This window comes from Nomascus leucogenys, chromosome 25 (assembly GCF_006542625.1).
Source record: "Nomascus leucogenys isolate Asia chromosome 25, Asia_NLE_v1, whole genome shotgun sequence".
Classification (NCBI taxonomy): Eukaryota; Metazoa; Chordata; class Mammalia; order Primates; family Hylobatidae; genus Nomascus; species Nomascus leucogenys.
Window position 1 is genome coordinate 23,681,172 of NC_044405.1, and position 16,387 is coordinate 23,697,558.

A 16,387-nucleotide genomic window follows, 5' to 3' on the forward strand; every position below is an offset into this window, starting at 1 on the left:
TGCTACCACTCTCACCCACTCTCACGCAGACTTCTCCCATCCCACACCAACATTTTCAAAGGAAGACTTCAACACAGGAGCCAGAAAGTCCCTGCAAAATCTAAGTAACACTATATCCCTCCTTTGCCTAAAGTCCCTTAATGATTTCTGAACTCACCAGAAAGAGAAAGTCAAAGTCCAGCAATGGCCCCACGGCCTCTCCAAACTCATCCTCTATTACTCTTCTTGGACACTAAACAGCAGCCACGATGGCCTCCTTGTTGTCCTCTAACACCTCAAACTGACCTCAGGGCCTTTGCATTTAGCATTCCCTCCTCTTGGAATATTTTCTGCTGTTTAATCACGGGCCTTCTCCCTCAACTGCCTTTGTGGCTTTACACAAACATCACTTTTTGGTGATCTTCTCCAGCCACCTTCTTTAGAGCTGCCATTCGCTTCACACCTTTATTTTTCTCCTTAGCATTTACCACGATCTAACCTGCTGTGTGTTTTCATAAGTGGTCTGATGTCATGACCATCTTCACTGCTAGAAAGTGAACTTAGTGAGGCAAAACTTTTTTGTATATTTTATCACTCTATCCCAAGAGCCTAGGAAAGTGACTGCACATACTAGGTGCTCAATAAATACTCATTGAATGACTGAATGACTCCATGCATAAACAGTATGTCTAAGGCCCAGAAGGACCCAGCAGGTAATCCCTACTTTTTCTCATCTCCATCACATTACAAGTGGTATGTTTTTTAAATAACATCTATAAAGCATCTTGCTATCTGACCCGAGGCTGGAGTTACTCATGGCATGCAATGAATCTCCATCCCAGAGAGAGGCAAGGCCCAGATAGCACCGTCTCTCGCTGCACAGGCCCAGCAGGGCAAAGCGCCAATGTGGTGGGAGGGAAGGAGGTATTTCTCAACTCAGGCAAGGACTTCTGGGGAACAACCCCGCCGCCACGTAGATTCTCCCAGATCATTCGCTGGGTGGTCACCTTTACCCAGCTGCTGGGCATTCTCATTTTTCATCTCCTTGGATTGTGCAACAGAGCAGTGGTTCTCAGACTACCAGGCATCGGAATCCCACAGAGGGCTCCTTCAAACACAGCGTGCTGGGCCACCACCCAGGTCTCTTCCGATTCTAGGGCAGGGCCTGAGGAGCCGTGTCTCAAACAAGCTCCCAGGTGGAGGTGATGCTGCTGGTCCCGGAGCCCACGTTGAGAACCATCACACCAGGGGAACCCTCACTCAACAGAATCAAACATGGCAATGGCTCCAGGTGGCCTGCAGACTGGGCTGAGGGAGGACTCACAGCATGGCACATAAATTCACTGAGTTCCACCTGCAGTGAGCCTCCAGGTGGGCTTCACGAAATCGCCGTCGCCTGTGGAAAGGGGAAGGTGCCATTTAGTGTAAGCTGCCTGTGATCTGGCTGGCCTGAGCTGGGGATGCTCAGATAGTGGAAAAACAGCCTGCTCTGCACAGACCTGCCGGCCTGCTCACGGGAAGACAGTTTGCTTGTGGACCATGAGTGCGCAGGTGTTACCTCTTGGCTTATCCTGCTAGTCTATCATGACTTGAGCTTTAGGGACCTCACAGCAAATTCAGGACATTGGTAGGGAGCTCAAGAGAGGCTGAGCAGGCGCCGATACTCCCAGCCGAGCCCTTGGCGTGGATGGTACAGGAAAACAGCTGGTTTTAGTTTGGCCGCGCACTGACAGTTCTCCATTGTGTGAACACTTGGGGCTTTCTGGTGCATGAGGCTAGAGTGAAGAAAGGGAGAGGGTGGCTGTGGACCACCGAAGCTGAAAAATGATGTCCTGTGTCTACACAACGTGCAATTAGATTAGTGTCTGCAAGAATTCTGCCGTTTGATCTGGCAGTGGCCGAGCCAAACCCACAAGGATGTCCCAGTTGGCTTGCAAGCAGTGGTTCCTTTCTCTCCTGTTTTTCTTTTATTATGTTTTACAGAAACTCTATTATAATGGCAACAGATCTCATTTCACCACTTGTATTTCATTTCAGGAGCTTGTAAGCACGTTAGGGCTGAGGTTTTGTAGAATTCCACTATTCGGTTGGGAACTAAGTCCTTCCTTCCTCTCAAAGCACATGGCCTTTTTCTCCATGGGTACTGGATGGATAGGGATGGACAGAGGGCACTATTCCCAAGCTGGGTATTCTATGCAGAAGGAGGTGGGCCATGTTCTGGAAAGACCTAAGCTGCAGAGAGTGCACTTCTCCCTTGGAGGTGTCTGCAAGATAGTCAGGGGCCACAAAGGTAACAGCCCACAAGTTCCAGCCAAAGAGTAATATTTGACTTATGTAACTTCCCCTTGGACTTGACTTCAAGTGGCACGTGCACTACAGGAAAGCCCATTATGCATAAGCTAAGAGGAGGGACAATTAAAAGAAGCTATTGGGCCAGGGGCCAGGAGCCAGGAGATGGGCTAACTCCCTGGCACAGCTGGCCTGGGGCTTCCGAGTCTGGAAGGATGCAGGTGCAGGTAGTGGAGCGTTCAGGAGCTGCACTCGTGGCGGGGCTCCTCCAGAGTCGGGCAGCCACACACAGCTCTGCAGCATCTCTGCTGTGAGCCCCTCTGTGGCAGAATCTGCGTCTCCATGAACCCTACCTCTGCCCTGGCCCCTCGAGCTGGGCTGACACAGCCCGGTGCTGGTTCACGGTGTCCAAAATAAAGCAGAGTGAATCACGCCCATGTTCCTTTTTATGGAGCTGCACCTGACATTCGTAAAGAGCCCATAGTGAGGCTGGGCATGGTGGCTCACGCTTGTAATCCCAGCACTTTGGGAGGCTGAGGCGGGTGGATCACCTGAGGTACGGAGTTCGAGACCAGCCTGGACAACATGGTGAAGCCCCATCTCTGCTAAAAATATGAAAACTAGCCACTCGGGAGGCTGAGGCAGGAGAATCACTTGAACTCGGGAGGCAGAGGTTGCAGTGAGCCGAGATCGTGCCATTGCATTCCAGCCTGGGTGACAAGAGCAAAACTGTCTCAAAAAAAAAAGCCCACAGTGAGTCAGCAAAGCCTGTGGATTGGATCCCAGGCAGTTCTTTGTCTGCCCCAGGGCTGCCTCCAACCTCTGGCTGAGATGAGTCTTAGCTCCACTGATAACCGTTCAGCTTCCTTTTCCGCCATTCCCCTTCAAGAATCCCATTGGATTCTTAATAGCAGAACACTGACTCACCACTTACGTTTCAACTCTTCCAGATCACTAAGCTTGAGCAGCCCCCTAGTGAATCTCTGACCAGACACGCCACCCCCTTTACCACCCGCTGTCCAGTCAGGCTGAGCTCCAGCAGCAGCAGTGAACTGGCCCCCTAGAGCACACTGGTTTGGAGATCTAAAAAGTACAGTGGGTCACCAGTCACTGATAAGTGCAGCATCCCTGGAAGTCAGGTGTGGGGGCCAGTTTCCTGTGTCAACTTGGCCATGCTGTAGCACCCAGTGACTTAATCAAATGCTAACTGAGGTGGTACTGGGAAGGCATTTTGCGCAGGCAGCTCAGTCAGTTGAACTTAAGGAGATGATGTTGGATCATGTGAGTGGGCCTCATCTAATCAGTTGAAGGCCTTAAGAACAAAGCCTGCGGCTTCCAGAGAAGAAGAAATTCTGCCTCAAGACTGTAACACAGAAATCCTGCCTCGTTTCCAGCCTGCCAGCCTCCCCTGCAGATCTCAGACCTGCCCACTCCCACAATTGCATTGGTCAATTCCTTCACATAAATATCTTGAAATATAAAAATATCCTATAGGTTCTATTTCTCTAGAGAATCCCAACTGATACACCCGGCCAGCACCCAGACACAATGCCAGGAGACACACTGAGCTCTGGGGGAGATGGGCATGAGCTCTGTATCTTTCTCTTCTACAAAGGGGATTAGGGTCAGCCACTCCTCCCCCTCCCCCTGGAACATCCTTGGGGATAGGGGACGATGACACTTGGTGACTGGTTGACATCTGTACATTGCTAGATGCCTCGAAGCTGAGGCAGCCTCTGCAGCCAGTGTTCCCCTCCTGCCTATTACAACCCAGCTGCCCTTTTCCTCAAAGGAGGCACGTAGGCCTGGATTGAAGGCAGATGGGGTCAACCTTGTTCTCTTCATGAACAGCACCTGCCGAAACGACATTGCTGTGAATCCACCGGAGGACCCGGAGGATAAAGAGGATGACATGATGGTCTTCACTCAGTATCCACCCACCAAAACACATCACCAATGCTTTAAGAGCTGGAACAGCATTGAAAGTTTATGACAGGAGCAATCTGAGCAATGTTAGAATTCTGTGAGCCCTGAGAGAGGAAGCTCTTAAAGTTCCCATTGTTTCCTTGAAAGAAAATGTCAAGGCCGGGCGCGGTGGCTAACACCTGTAATCCCAGCAATCTGAGAGGCCAAGGTGGGTGGATCGAGTTAGAGACCAGCCTGGCCAACATGGTGAAACCCCGTCTCTACTAAAAATACAAAATTTAGCCGGGCATGGTGGTGGATGTCTGTAATCCCGGCTACTCAGGAGGCTGAGGCAGGGGAGTCGCTTGCACCCCGGGGGGGTGGAGGTTGCAGTGAGCTGAGATCATGCCACTTCCCTCCAGCCTGGGTAAAAAAGAGCAAAACTCCATCTAAAAGAAAAATAAAAAAGAAAGAAAATGTCCAGTTCCCCTGAAAAAGATGTCGTTTCCCAGAAAGAGACCCTCAGCGCAGCACCAGCCTTTCACTTGCCTGACAGAATAACCACCCAAGAGCTTTCCCCAGTCTGCTGCGCTGAGGGCCCTGGGGCAGAACTGCCCTGGCGTCTTTCTTATGGACTGAAGCCCCTGGTGTTTCTTTCTTATAGACTGAAGCCCCTTGCCTGGGGCTCAGGGTTGCCCCAAACTCCCAACCTGCACCCCTGGGGTCACAACATAGGCTGGAAAAGCTGCCCCATGCCTGGCCAGGAGGGAGAGGACACATCAGCTACCAAGGGGCATCACAGGCTCACACTAAGGAAAACAGTGTTCGCACTTCTCCCACAAACAGAATGCTTATTTTTTTATTTTTTATTTTTATTTTTTTGAGATGGAGTCTCTCTCTGTCGCCCAGGCTGGAGTGCAGTGGAGCGATCTCGGCTCACTGCAAGCTCCGCCTCCCGGGTTCACGCCATTCCCCTGCCTCAGCCTCCCGAGTAGCTGGGACTACAGGTGCCCACCACCACACCCAGCTAGTTTTTTGTATTTTTAGTAGAGATAGGGTTTCACCATGTTAGCCAGGATGGGCTCGATCTCTTGACCTCGTGATTTACCCACCTCGGCCTCCCAAAGTGCTGGGATTACAGGCGTGAGCCACCGCATCTGGCCAGAATGCTCACTTTATTTTAAATTCGGGAGTAACATAGTGAGAACAACAGAAACTTTCATTTCTGGAGCACTGTTCTCACCTCCTCACTCAGTCTCCCTTCGGATGCTTGCTGAATCCAGACTGGCCCCAGGCCAGACTCTCAAACAAGGGCCAGGACATGGCTCACTCTGTCTGTTGTCCATGGGAAATCATCTCAGTGCCCCTTTGTCTGAGATGTTTCCTTCCTCTCTCCCCGCTTTCCAACATCCCCCTCCTCCCTGCAGGTGAATTGCTCATAGGTAGAAATTAGCCTCTGCAGAAGAAAAGCTTTAGAAATGTGTCCCGGTCTTAGTGTCTCCGCCATGATCACGCTGGCGTATATGGGATCATATGACCCCACCCAAAACAGAATCCATTCAGTGTTTCCAGGCTGTGTTCCACCAACTGATCTTCTGCATAAACACTGCTGCATTCTTTAGAACATGATTACCCTGCATTCTTCTGTGTTTCAGAAATACATACAGTTAATGATCAACAGAAACATTGTATCAAATGTATAGGATTTGTGGGTAAAAAATATTTACATGTAATCATTAATTTCCCACAACTTTGGTGTCCTGGACCCATCATTGCATTTTCTACCCAGGTCCTTCCGTAACTCCAGGAATGAATCTCTTGATGAGATTCAAGACGGGCCTGCCTCAAGTTCCACTTAAAGGACCAGTGCGGTGGCAATATTTAGCATCAGAGCCAGTGCCCTTTCAAGAAGCTAAATGCACAGACGCGAACTGACTTCTCGGAGTGGAGGAGTGTTCTGGCATCTCCCATCTCCCCATCTGGCACGTCCAGCCTTGCCGCTGACATTCCCTCTAGGACACTGTGACTTGGCACCTTCATTAACACCACACTAGGAATTGACGCAACCGTTTCCAGACTTATAAACTATGACACTTATAATAAACCTTTTTAGCATTAAAACATATATGTAACAAAAAGGCCCCATTACAGCTTCAACAGAGTGGAAAATGCTCAGGGTGTGGAGTCAAACCCTCCTGGTTTAAATCCAAATTCTGATTCCATTTAAGTGGTGATTTGGGGTCAGATTGGAAATGCCTGATCATAGGTTTCTTCACCCATCAAATGGGGTCAAGTATACTCCATGAGGGGCTGCTTGGAGGACTGAGGGGCTATTGGATATAAAAGGGCCTTGTACACAGTAAAGTATCCGAAAATGTGAGCTGTTCTTATGACCGGATGGTAGATTATACAACATTTCAAAGAAATAATCTGTTCTTTATCCTAAGATTTGATATTCTTTTTCCTGAATATATATGGGGTATTAGATCATAATTGAAATTAATTTTACTTTTCAAAACTACACATAATTCAACGCTTTTTGAGGGCCAGGAACAGTTCTGCATTTGGTAATACATTTTACGTGACAGTCGTATGTTCATGACAAACTCAGGGAAGCTAATAATTATGGGAGACACCGGAGAGGGCTTTACGTGTAAGCTAAGAGGAGAAAAAACAAACAGCAGGCATTAAGAGAAGAGGACCGCAGGGATCAGAGGGTGGGGTGAGGGTGGTGGAGGGCAGACAATGCAGATCCACTAGGAAATTCAAATGGCTTGGACATACGCCGCACCGCCCGGCCACTAGCTGACACTCTCCCTTTGTGAAAACATAAGACGGCATTATTTTCCAGGCAATCAAACTTCAGATGAATTCTGCCATATGTGGGCAAGGCTCCCCTCCCACAGAGCCCTCGTGCCTGGGAAATAGAATTGAACACATCTTCAAAGACAGTTCTTGGTAAATATACTACTGATTTTACAGACTCCATCCTCTACACAAACCACTGGAGAACACATTTTCCCAGCGCTGCCCCATGTCACTATTCAATGGCCTTTCTTTCTTTCTTCTTTTTTTTTTTTGTTAGCCAGAGTCTTTCTCTGTCACCCAGGCTGGAGTGCAGTGGCATGATCCCGGCTCACTGCAACCTCAGCCTCCTGGATTCAAGTGATTCTCCTGCCTCAGGCTCCCAAGTAGCTGGGACTACAGGCACAGTGGCCTTGCTTTCTAAGTCAATCTTTGGAGAAGCATGACTGACTTCCACTTTGCCTTTCTAAAGGATAGGAAAATGGGAGGTCGGGGAGAGAAAGGGGTGGAAGTCTCCTTACCTTGAGCCATTCACCTGGCTAGGGTTACATTCCATTTTGATGGTGACCCTGGCTGGGGGTTGAGACAGCCAATCCTGCTGAGGGACGCGTGGGCTCATCTTGGAAGTCTGTCCATAGTCACTGGAGGAGGACGCGGTCATCTCCGTCTTAGCCAGGTGTGGCGTTCCGTAGGCACACTCAAACAATGACTGGTCCTCGCTCACAACTGATAAGGCTTCCTGAATGCGCAAAGAAACACATAATTCAAGACACTCCAGCAGACAGTCACGTTTCAAAAAGTTGTTGATTTCAGAGTCCTAGAAAGGTCCCAGTTTTCTAACTGGGAACACATTTTAGATAGTTTTTATGGTCTCCATTTCTACCTTTCAGAAGAAAAAGGTGCTTGTTTTTCTTTCCTCCGGACAGTAAGAGTTAGAAATGCCAGCCTAGAAAAACTTTTATGCAGGTCTCGAAGCATCCCAGGCTTGACTGCGGCAGGGCAGCAGAATATCCACTTTAATCTCAACTTAAGGAAGTTGAATTTCAAAGGTCTTAGAAGACACCCAATTGCATGTGTCACTATTTGACAAATGCGATCTATAATTCAAGCAGACAGGGTACAGAGCGGTCATGAAGATTAAAAAAAAGAAATCTGAAGGCCAACACCTAAGCATCTGGCAAAATTGCCACATTGCTGGGGATTTTGCAGAAGAGGGACTTAGAGGAAGACAGAGGGATCAATGGAGCACCAAAGGGCAACCAACCAAAGATACAAACGTTTCCACTCTAAGTTATTAGCTGAAGTAGAGTTTCGAGTGGTGCTTCCATGATGGTGAGCATCTGGATGATAAATGAACCAAAAAAAAAAAAGCTGTGAAGTATCCAGATGCTTCCAAACACCAGGATGTTTAAAATATGTAGATCACTGACAAGTTCTTTTCTCCCCTTACTTTCGATGAATATCTTCGCTCTTTTGCATGATTTGGTGAGAAGAAATAGCAATTTGTCATTGTTGGATCAATCATTTTTCGTGGTTTTAAGTCAAACAAGTGGTAAGCCAATGGCTATGTTTATATTCTACAGCCAATGAGCAACGGCAAGTTTGGGAAATTTCAACAACTTAAATGATGCCTTGTGCTGCAACGACACAGAGCTGCTGTGATACAAACCAATTTTGGTTCTTATAACAGACAAAAAAAATCCATATGAATGCTCATTTTTATATTAGTCCTTTGGCATCCTCAGTATTAACATCAACTAGTGAGAAGCAAAGGCTAGTTGGGCCACACATTTTTATTAAAAAAAAAAAAAAAAAGAAAAGAACTTTGGAGCCAGAGTAGGGGAAGCAGGGGAGTATGGGCTGTGCAGACCCTTCCAGTCCGAACTTCTCATCTCCAAATGAGAAATCTGAGACCCAGAAAGGTCTAGAGCTAATCTTGAATGCACTGGCCATGATCAACCAGGGGATTAGTGATGGGAATGACATGTGTATTACCATCTGCCTTCTCCTTGCCCCCACAGCCCTATGATGCCCTTTGTGACATTTTTTTCATTTGGGACATGTGTTTAAATTAGCACCCTCTTCCCCTTCTTTGAGATGACGTTTACATAAATAAGGGTGCTTCCCATCAGTAATTGCACCCTAGAAGCAGCCCTTCTGAGATGGAGAGCTCCCTCCCCACCCAGAAGGATCAGAATTTTTAGGAAACAATCACCCCCAACCCCACATCTGCTGTCGCTCGATCCTCCACCTGCCCCAGGACCAAGTTTTTTCCTTAGCTTCCCAAGTGCACAAACTTCTTTGCCAGACACACTGCACTGAGAATCAGCAAGGAGGAAGAATCAAAACAAACTCAAACCTCTGTCTCTCAAAGTAGTGGTCAGGTGTCTGTGCTAAAGCAAAAGCCCCCATCCTGGACTCCATTAGAATCTGTAGAATTACAGCCCTGACACCCTGGGAAAGACTAAGCCTGGTGTTCAAACAGTAATGCAAAATGTACCAAAGAGTCAGTTATGCCAGACAGAGAACCAGAATCAGGCACAAGGGAAAAAAATCATCTTGAATAGACAGCAAAATCAAACTCATCAACAATCAAAAATAATACGAGGCAGTGACACAGAAGTTGACAGTACAGAAACGGCGTCCTAGATGTTAGGGAACCTGAAATTCATGGCTTTCTCTTCCAGTCACAATTGAGTCGCCAAAACAAGGAGTCTAAACACACAGACGTGGGTTTCAAAGTAAAATCAGCACCATAGACTTCGTGTAGTCATGCTAATTAAGACAAAAATTAGACCTTCTTAAAACATTTTTGCAAAACAGATACTCCCTTCCCATGGTGGCACTGGGTAGTGTATTTTACAGGCTCAGAACAGGAAACAGAGCTGATGGCTGCCGCCTCTCTCCTTCCTGGGCCTGAGCCTCGACCAAGACTCACAGGGGAATAACACACTATGTAATGTTAGCTTTGGCTCACCCATGATGAGAAACATGAACAAATGTGTGATTTATATCAGAGACTGGCGAAAACACGTTATATATATAAGAAACAGGCTAAATTTAAAATTACAAACTAAAAAGCAAATGGCTGCAACAACAAACAAGCAATAAATTTAAAGTATTAGTATCTCTCCAAGATAAAGTAAGATACTTCTGCAAACAAAGCCAATAGCCACAGAAATGTAGTGTAAGTGTGAATAATAAAAAAAAAGACCAAAATATTAGAACTAAAATGAAGCTTAAGTGTGTTTGTAGGGGAAGGAATCCATTCTCACATCTGGCAAAGCATTATTTCAGCACATGGTTTTCTAAAGAAAGAAATCAAAGTTAATTGAGATCGATTTAGGAAGGAAAAAACCCTTAGAAATGCTAGAGATAGGGGAGGCACGCCTCCTTTTTTTGCATCTTAAAATTCTTCTCACAGTTAATATTGCACAAAAATGAGAAAGGGAATATAATTCAGAATTTTGAAAGCAACCCCTCAGTTGCTTTTGTTCATTAGAAGGGAAAAATTCTGAAAATAAGGAAGCTTCAGGATAAACATTTCAAAAGGGGTGAAATACAGTCCACGTTTTGAAAAGAAAGAGCAACCCAAACTACGCCCCAAAATGATTCTCACTCAACAAAGGCTGCTGAACACCTAGGATGAAGTACAGCTCAGGAAAAGGAAACAAATGAATAAAGAAAATCTCTCTCACACACACATTTGGGGAGTAAGAAGCTGAGGGGTTTTCACAGACCCACTCCCACAAGAGCGGTCACTAAAATTAAGTGCTGTTCTTCAGAAGCAAACCAGCTTCAGAAGGCACAGCCCTGCCACATCTTTGTCCTCCCACTTGACTTGGCTGTTGGCAGGTTTCATCATCCCTTTGGCTAAAGCTTGAATGGACACAGGCTGCTGCATAAGACTCTCCCTGCCTGGCAGCCCTGTGACTTCAAAGGGGAGAGAGGATCTAGCCCAGTAGGATTAAAACCAGAAAAAGAGTGCTGAACACAGGCTGCTAACCAGGACCACATGAGTTCTTTAACTCCAGCTCTGGGAGAGACTTCCTGGCCTTGACTGACATGTCTCTCCTTCCCTGCAGCCTGGCTCCTCCTCTTTATAGCTAGGAGATCTCACCTACCTACTTACCCGCCTGCCTACCTGCCGGCGGGGTTAGGCAGCTGCCTTAGTTAGCATGTATAGATTGTTATTGCAGAGACTCTGGCCAGCCACAAGGCTTGGGACACGCTTCAGAGCTTTACAACAGAGAATATTTTAAATGTCAAAATCTGGCAGATATGTGGCATAATAATTTCATATGCCTGCTTCTATGTTACTATAAAAAGACCTGAACTTTAGATTGGTGTTTGCCAATGTGTGGGGTGTTTTTTTTTTCTGTAGCTCCAGGAAAGTTGGGATATTCCCATCAGGCAAATGGCAGGCTACCAAGCTCATTTTTAAATAACTTATGAGAAACACATAATTCTAAGCAAATTACCCCCAAACAAAAGGTACTGCTGTGTTAGTACTACAGTGTTGATTATTTCATTTCAATACAGAATATACCAACAACATATGAGGACCATTCCTTTGGATTTTGGTCATGGGATAACAGTTCCAGAAATGAAGGGAGGTCCCACCAGGTTATATTTCATATTATAACTCTAAAATATGCATCTATTTTCAGGTAACTAGAGTCCAAAAAAGGATCCAAAATACTTACATTAAAACACTAAAAAAGAAAACTAACAAAGTTGAATGCATACTGACATTTTCAGTAATATATTTCAGGAATCCTGACGCCCTTCTATAACAGATGAATACTTTGCAAAGTATGTTGGTTGCATATTTCTCAACCAAAGTATTAGAAAATAAGGGCCCAAAATTGATTCTAATTTGTGATCCTTATAGCTCATAAAAATATTACATTGTTAATACAGAGAATCCATCATACTTAAACTCTTTTGAAAATTTGGGAGTGGTAAAGTGTTGAAACTGAGAAAATCTTTAAGAATGGTCAGCTAAATTTCACATCTGGAGTAAAGCAAAGGCATCCATGGTCCTTTCATGGTTTTCAAAAATAAGGAAGATGGCCAGAACTAGACCTCCAGAGAATTAGAATATCAAATCCATCTTCAATGTTTTCAAGTCTTATATGCCATAATTATTTGATAATTATGAAAAACAAATGGAACAACTAAGTGGAACAAGAATTTTATGATCATGATCATGCTTAAAAAAAAAAAATCTTGGTTCGGGCATGGTGGCTCACCCCTGTAAACCAAGCACTTTGAGAGGCTAAGGTGGGTGGGTCATGAGTTCAGGAGATCAAGACCATACAAAAATACAAAAAGAAAAAAGAAAAAAAAAATAGCCAGGCGTGGTGGTGGGCGCCTGTAGTCCCAGCTACTCCGGAGGGTGAGGCAGGAGAATTGCTTGAACCCAGGAAGCGGAGGTTGCAGTGAGCCAAGATCATGCCACTGCACTCCAGCCAGGGTGACAGAGTGAGGCTCCATCTCAAAAAAATAAAATAAAATAAAAAATAAAAAATCTTAAAGAAGTCCTTGCTGCTATCACAATACAGTGTGGAGATCATTCATGTAGGAAGCCAACATCATCTTAAATCAATAGCCTACTTTTTCTGTCAGTTTTAATCCCATTACAATCCTAAAAAACCCTTCCTTAAATTTCTCTCACATATAACCACGCAGAATTTGGTACATCACTTAACTCCCTATACTGCCATGTATACGGTATCTTTTAACCACTTGCATAAATAGATCATCACCAAATAAACCAGGTTACCTTGTTAAGCACTTTGCATGAAATATCCTCTTAAATTCTATTTTGTTGATTATAAGATACACCACTTTTCACATTTTATCAGCTCTGAAATATGAAAATGAATGGCCTATCCTAGGTATGAGGCACCATTTCTTCTTCTCTGATGGCAGATAAAATAATGTGACATTTTATATCCAATGACATCTTACATTTTATGAAAAATGATCATTTAATCCTTATAATTGTCCTACAAGGTCAGCTGTGATTCTTGCCCACCCATCAGAAAGTGCGATTAGAGAAGTAACATCAACAGTGAGGATGAGGTAGAAACAGGGTTTGTGTCTCTGAATGGAATCATTCCCCAGGGCTGTACCTTGGCCACTACCTGGGTGTTACTGGAAGGAAGAAGTTGGATTAAGAAAAGTCACACGGTGGAGTGTTTTGATGCCTGCTCTTGCCATGAGAGATGGAATCACCTAGAGAGAGACAGAGAGAGAGAGGCTGGTAGAGGGAAGAGACAGAAGAAGGATGAAGGGATAAGTGTCCAGAATCCCTGGATCTGGGATGGAATAAAGGATCTGGATGGTAAACGGAGAGTGTTGGGAACCAGTAAAGACTTCTCTAGGTATACCATGCTCTTCTATGAGCCTAGGGGATATGTAGCAATGGGCCCTGCGTACAGTGAATCATTTCTTTTGCAATGGCTTAAATCAACAACCCTGTTCTTTTCTTTGATTAATCAGATTATTCAGACACAAAGACATGGCCAGGTGTTGGGATGTGTTCACTGCAGGTGGATGCCTGCCTTCTCTTAACGAGTACTATGCAGGAAAACTAGGACAGGTAGGAGTACCATTTATAAATATGCTGGAGCCTATGCCACTTTGGTGGCCTTTAATGGATGTCTGCAGACCTCAGGATATTGGAAATCTATTAGGCTGTCGCAGGCTCTATTGTTTATAGTTTCTCTTTAAGGTAGCACACATGCAGTAGATGCTTCTAAAAGGTCTAGTATCTAACTGTATTTGGAGGAGGAAAAAACAACACAAACAAAATAGACAATGCACTTAGAGAAAGCTCTGCTGTCCCACCATAAGCCTGACAAAAATATGCCAGTCCTTCAGGAGTTTTTATTCTACACATGTGCACTTTTGCAATTCTGATGCCACCAGTATCTCATTAAACAAGAATCTTCATCTGACCAGCGTGTCTTTTATTTACAACACACAAAAAAGCAAACCATGGTAAGTGAAAGAAGCTTCACCAAGCTGGGTATGATCATTTTTGCCCCTTCTTGATATGATTTTCTTTTTTTCTTAATTCTTCAGAGAAGGAAGCATTAACATTGTATATTAAATGCAGCATCTAGCTTTGTGTTCACGTTTTTCTAATTTAACACATTGCGATTTTAGTCCTTCAAAAATATAAAAAAAAACTTGGATTAACCTCAAAGGAAAAATGTATGTAGGCAGATGAAGTCCATCTAAAGAGAGTATTTCTCCAATATGGTATCACTTCAGTGTCAAATAATTTCACCACTCACAACACTAGTCCAGTGCTAAGAAATGAGACCCAGAACTAGTGTCCAGATACATTTGCACATACATATATACAAACACATACACATGCTTACATATGTACACATATACATGTGTGCGTGCATGCAAATACATACATACACAAATACATATATACATACACACATATATACAGATACGTACATGCATACACACAAATACATATATAAGTGTATGCATATATGCAAATAGATACCTATACAAATACATGCAGATATACAATACATAATGTATATATAAAAATATCATACATATGTATACATATTACTAAATACATACTAAGATAATAAGGAGAGATGAAAATCTTTATCCTTAGTATCTTTATTAATAGAACGCTTTAGAGGACTTTCAGACATTCTTTATCTTTAATCATATCCACTAGGGCAAATGTTACCTAAAAGATACAGAGAACCTGGCTTCCCATTTCACCTCTGCTCCTTCCTCTCTCATCCTAGAAGGTGCTTTCCCCTATGCTCAGCATATCCCTTCAGAACAGACTTAGCTGGGGATCCATCCCCTCCATGTCCTTCAGCCGATTTTCCCTGCTCTGGACTCACAGACTTTCTCATGGCTCTAAGAAGGCCTGGCTGGTGCCAGCAATTCTCTTTGCCCACATACTTCTCCCCTGGCCTTGCCTTTATTAAAATATAAGCATTTTCAGGGCTGGCTCCTCTGTATGTCTGCTCCTAGAAATAAGATAATTTCTTAACCTCAAATGCTTGTTGGTGTTCATATTAGCCCTAGAACTAAGTCATCAGGTGATATTAGAGCCCCATCATAATGCTATAAATGGGATCCACAAACTTCTATTACATCCAAATGAAGAGATGTGTTTTTGTGAGATGAATGGATTTTGTAGCCAATGGCCAGCAGTTCCAGGGAGTTTGGAAAATAATTGCCATCGGCAACACGTCTGCAGTCATCCTACCAAAGAACGCATTACTGCAGAGTTTCTCCTTCAATCCACATAGGCTTAAATAGGGACTTCTATAGCTAAGCAACCTATGAACAAAATAAGACTTACTGGAAAATGAACGTTTGCAAAAGAAGGAGGGAGCATTCAATCTGGAAAGCAGAAACTCTAGAAACATCGTGAAAGATTGGAGCATGGTAGAAAAATGTTAAAGAAAGAATAGTTATGTCCACATAATGAAAACTAGATTTAAATGAGCCTTGGGAGATCCAGAATTTCAACCAACATCATTTTAAAACAACTCTTTGTTTTCTCAGTGCCATGCAGAATAAACCTCGAATGCATTTGAAAGGACAATGAACTGGGACTCTTTGCCCTGGCAAATGTCATTTAACTGTTTAAGAAACAACGTGCCTGTGATGTTAATAGCTTCTTATTTTCTTCTTTAAAGAATCGCATTTTTGGCTGGGTGCAGTGGCTCACTCCAGTAATCCCAGCATTTTGGCAGGCCGAGGCGGGTGGATCACCTGAGGTCAGGAGTTGGAGAGCAGGCTGGCCAACATGATGAAAGCCTGTCTCTACTAAAAATACAAAAAGTTAGCTGGGTGTGGTGGTGTGCGCCTGCAATCTCAGCTACTCAGGAGGCCGAGGCAAGAGAATCGCTTGAACCCGGGAGGGGGAGGCTGCAGTGAGCTGAGATCGCGCCATGGCACTCCAGCCTGGGCAACAAGAGAAAAACTTCATCAAAAAAAAAAAAAAAAAAAGAAGAAGAATCACTTTTTCTTCCCAGTAGGCTTCTTTCCTTCTTTGGAGATGAGCAAAAAGTATAAAAACATCTGTGGAAACCTCCTGTTTGTATGTTTTACATTGGAATGGGTGCAAAAAATGCACTCACTATTCCTTTAGATCCTTCTAAGAGGGCTGTTTCTACTCTTGACACTCAATACTTGTTTTTGTTTCTCTAATCACTGTCACACATTACTCACGAATGTTCATCAAAACCCTTTTCCTTATTTTTCATCTAGTTTTAAATAATTCATTTGAGATAAAAAGAACTTTTTCTTTCCTTTTTTTTTTATCACTCAGTGGAGGATGAACATGAAGCTGCACCAATGGGTAGGAGGCCGTCTGGTAGAGCACAGGAGCCGGGGA

The 16,387-nt window shown here is 44.3% G+C and overlaps 1 protein-coding gene across 7 annotated transcripts in view; it reads right to left on the reverse strand.

The window, feature by feature from the left end:
- Window positions 1-16,387, reverse strand: part of ERG (ETS transcription factor ERG) — a 285,239-nt gene that overhangs the window by 56,607 nt on the left and 212,245 nt on the right. For 5 of the 7 annotated variants that reach the window (XM_003263934.3, XM_003263932.3, XM_003263935.4 and 2 more), the window contains one exon: window positions 7,500-7,717. The exons of the other annotated variants lie outside the window; for them this stretch is intronic. In XM_003263934.3, the coding sequence (XP_003263982.2) occupies window positions 7,500-7,717 (218 nt within the window). The remainder of the gene's footprint in view (window positions 1-7,499; window positions 7,718-16,387) is intronic. 7 annotated transcript variants of the gene reach the window in all.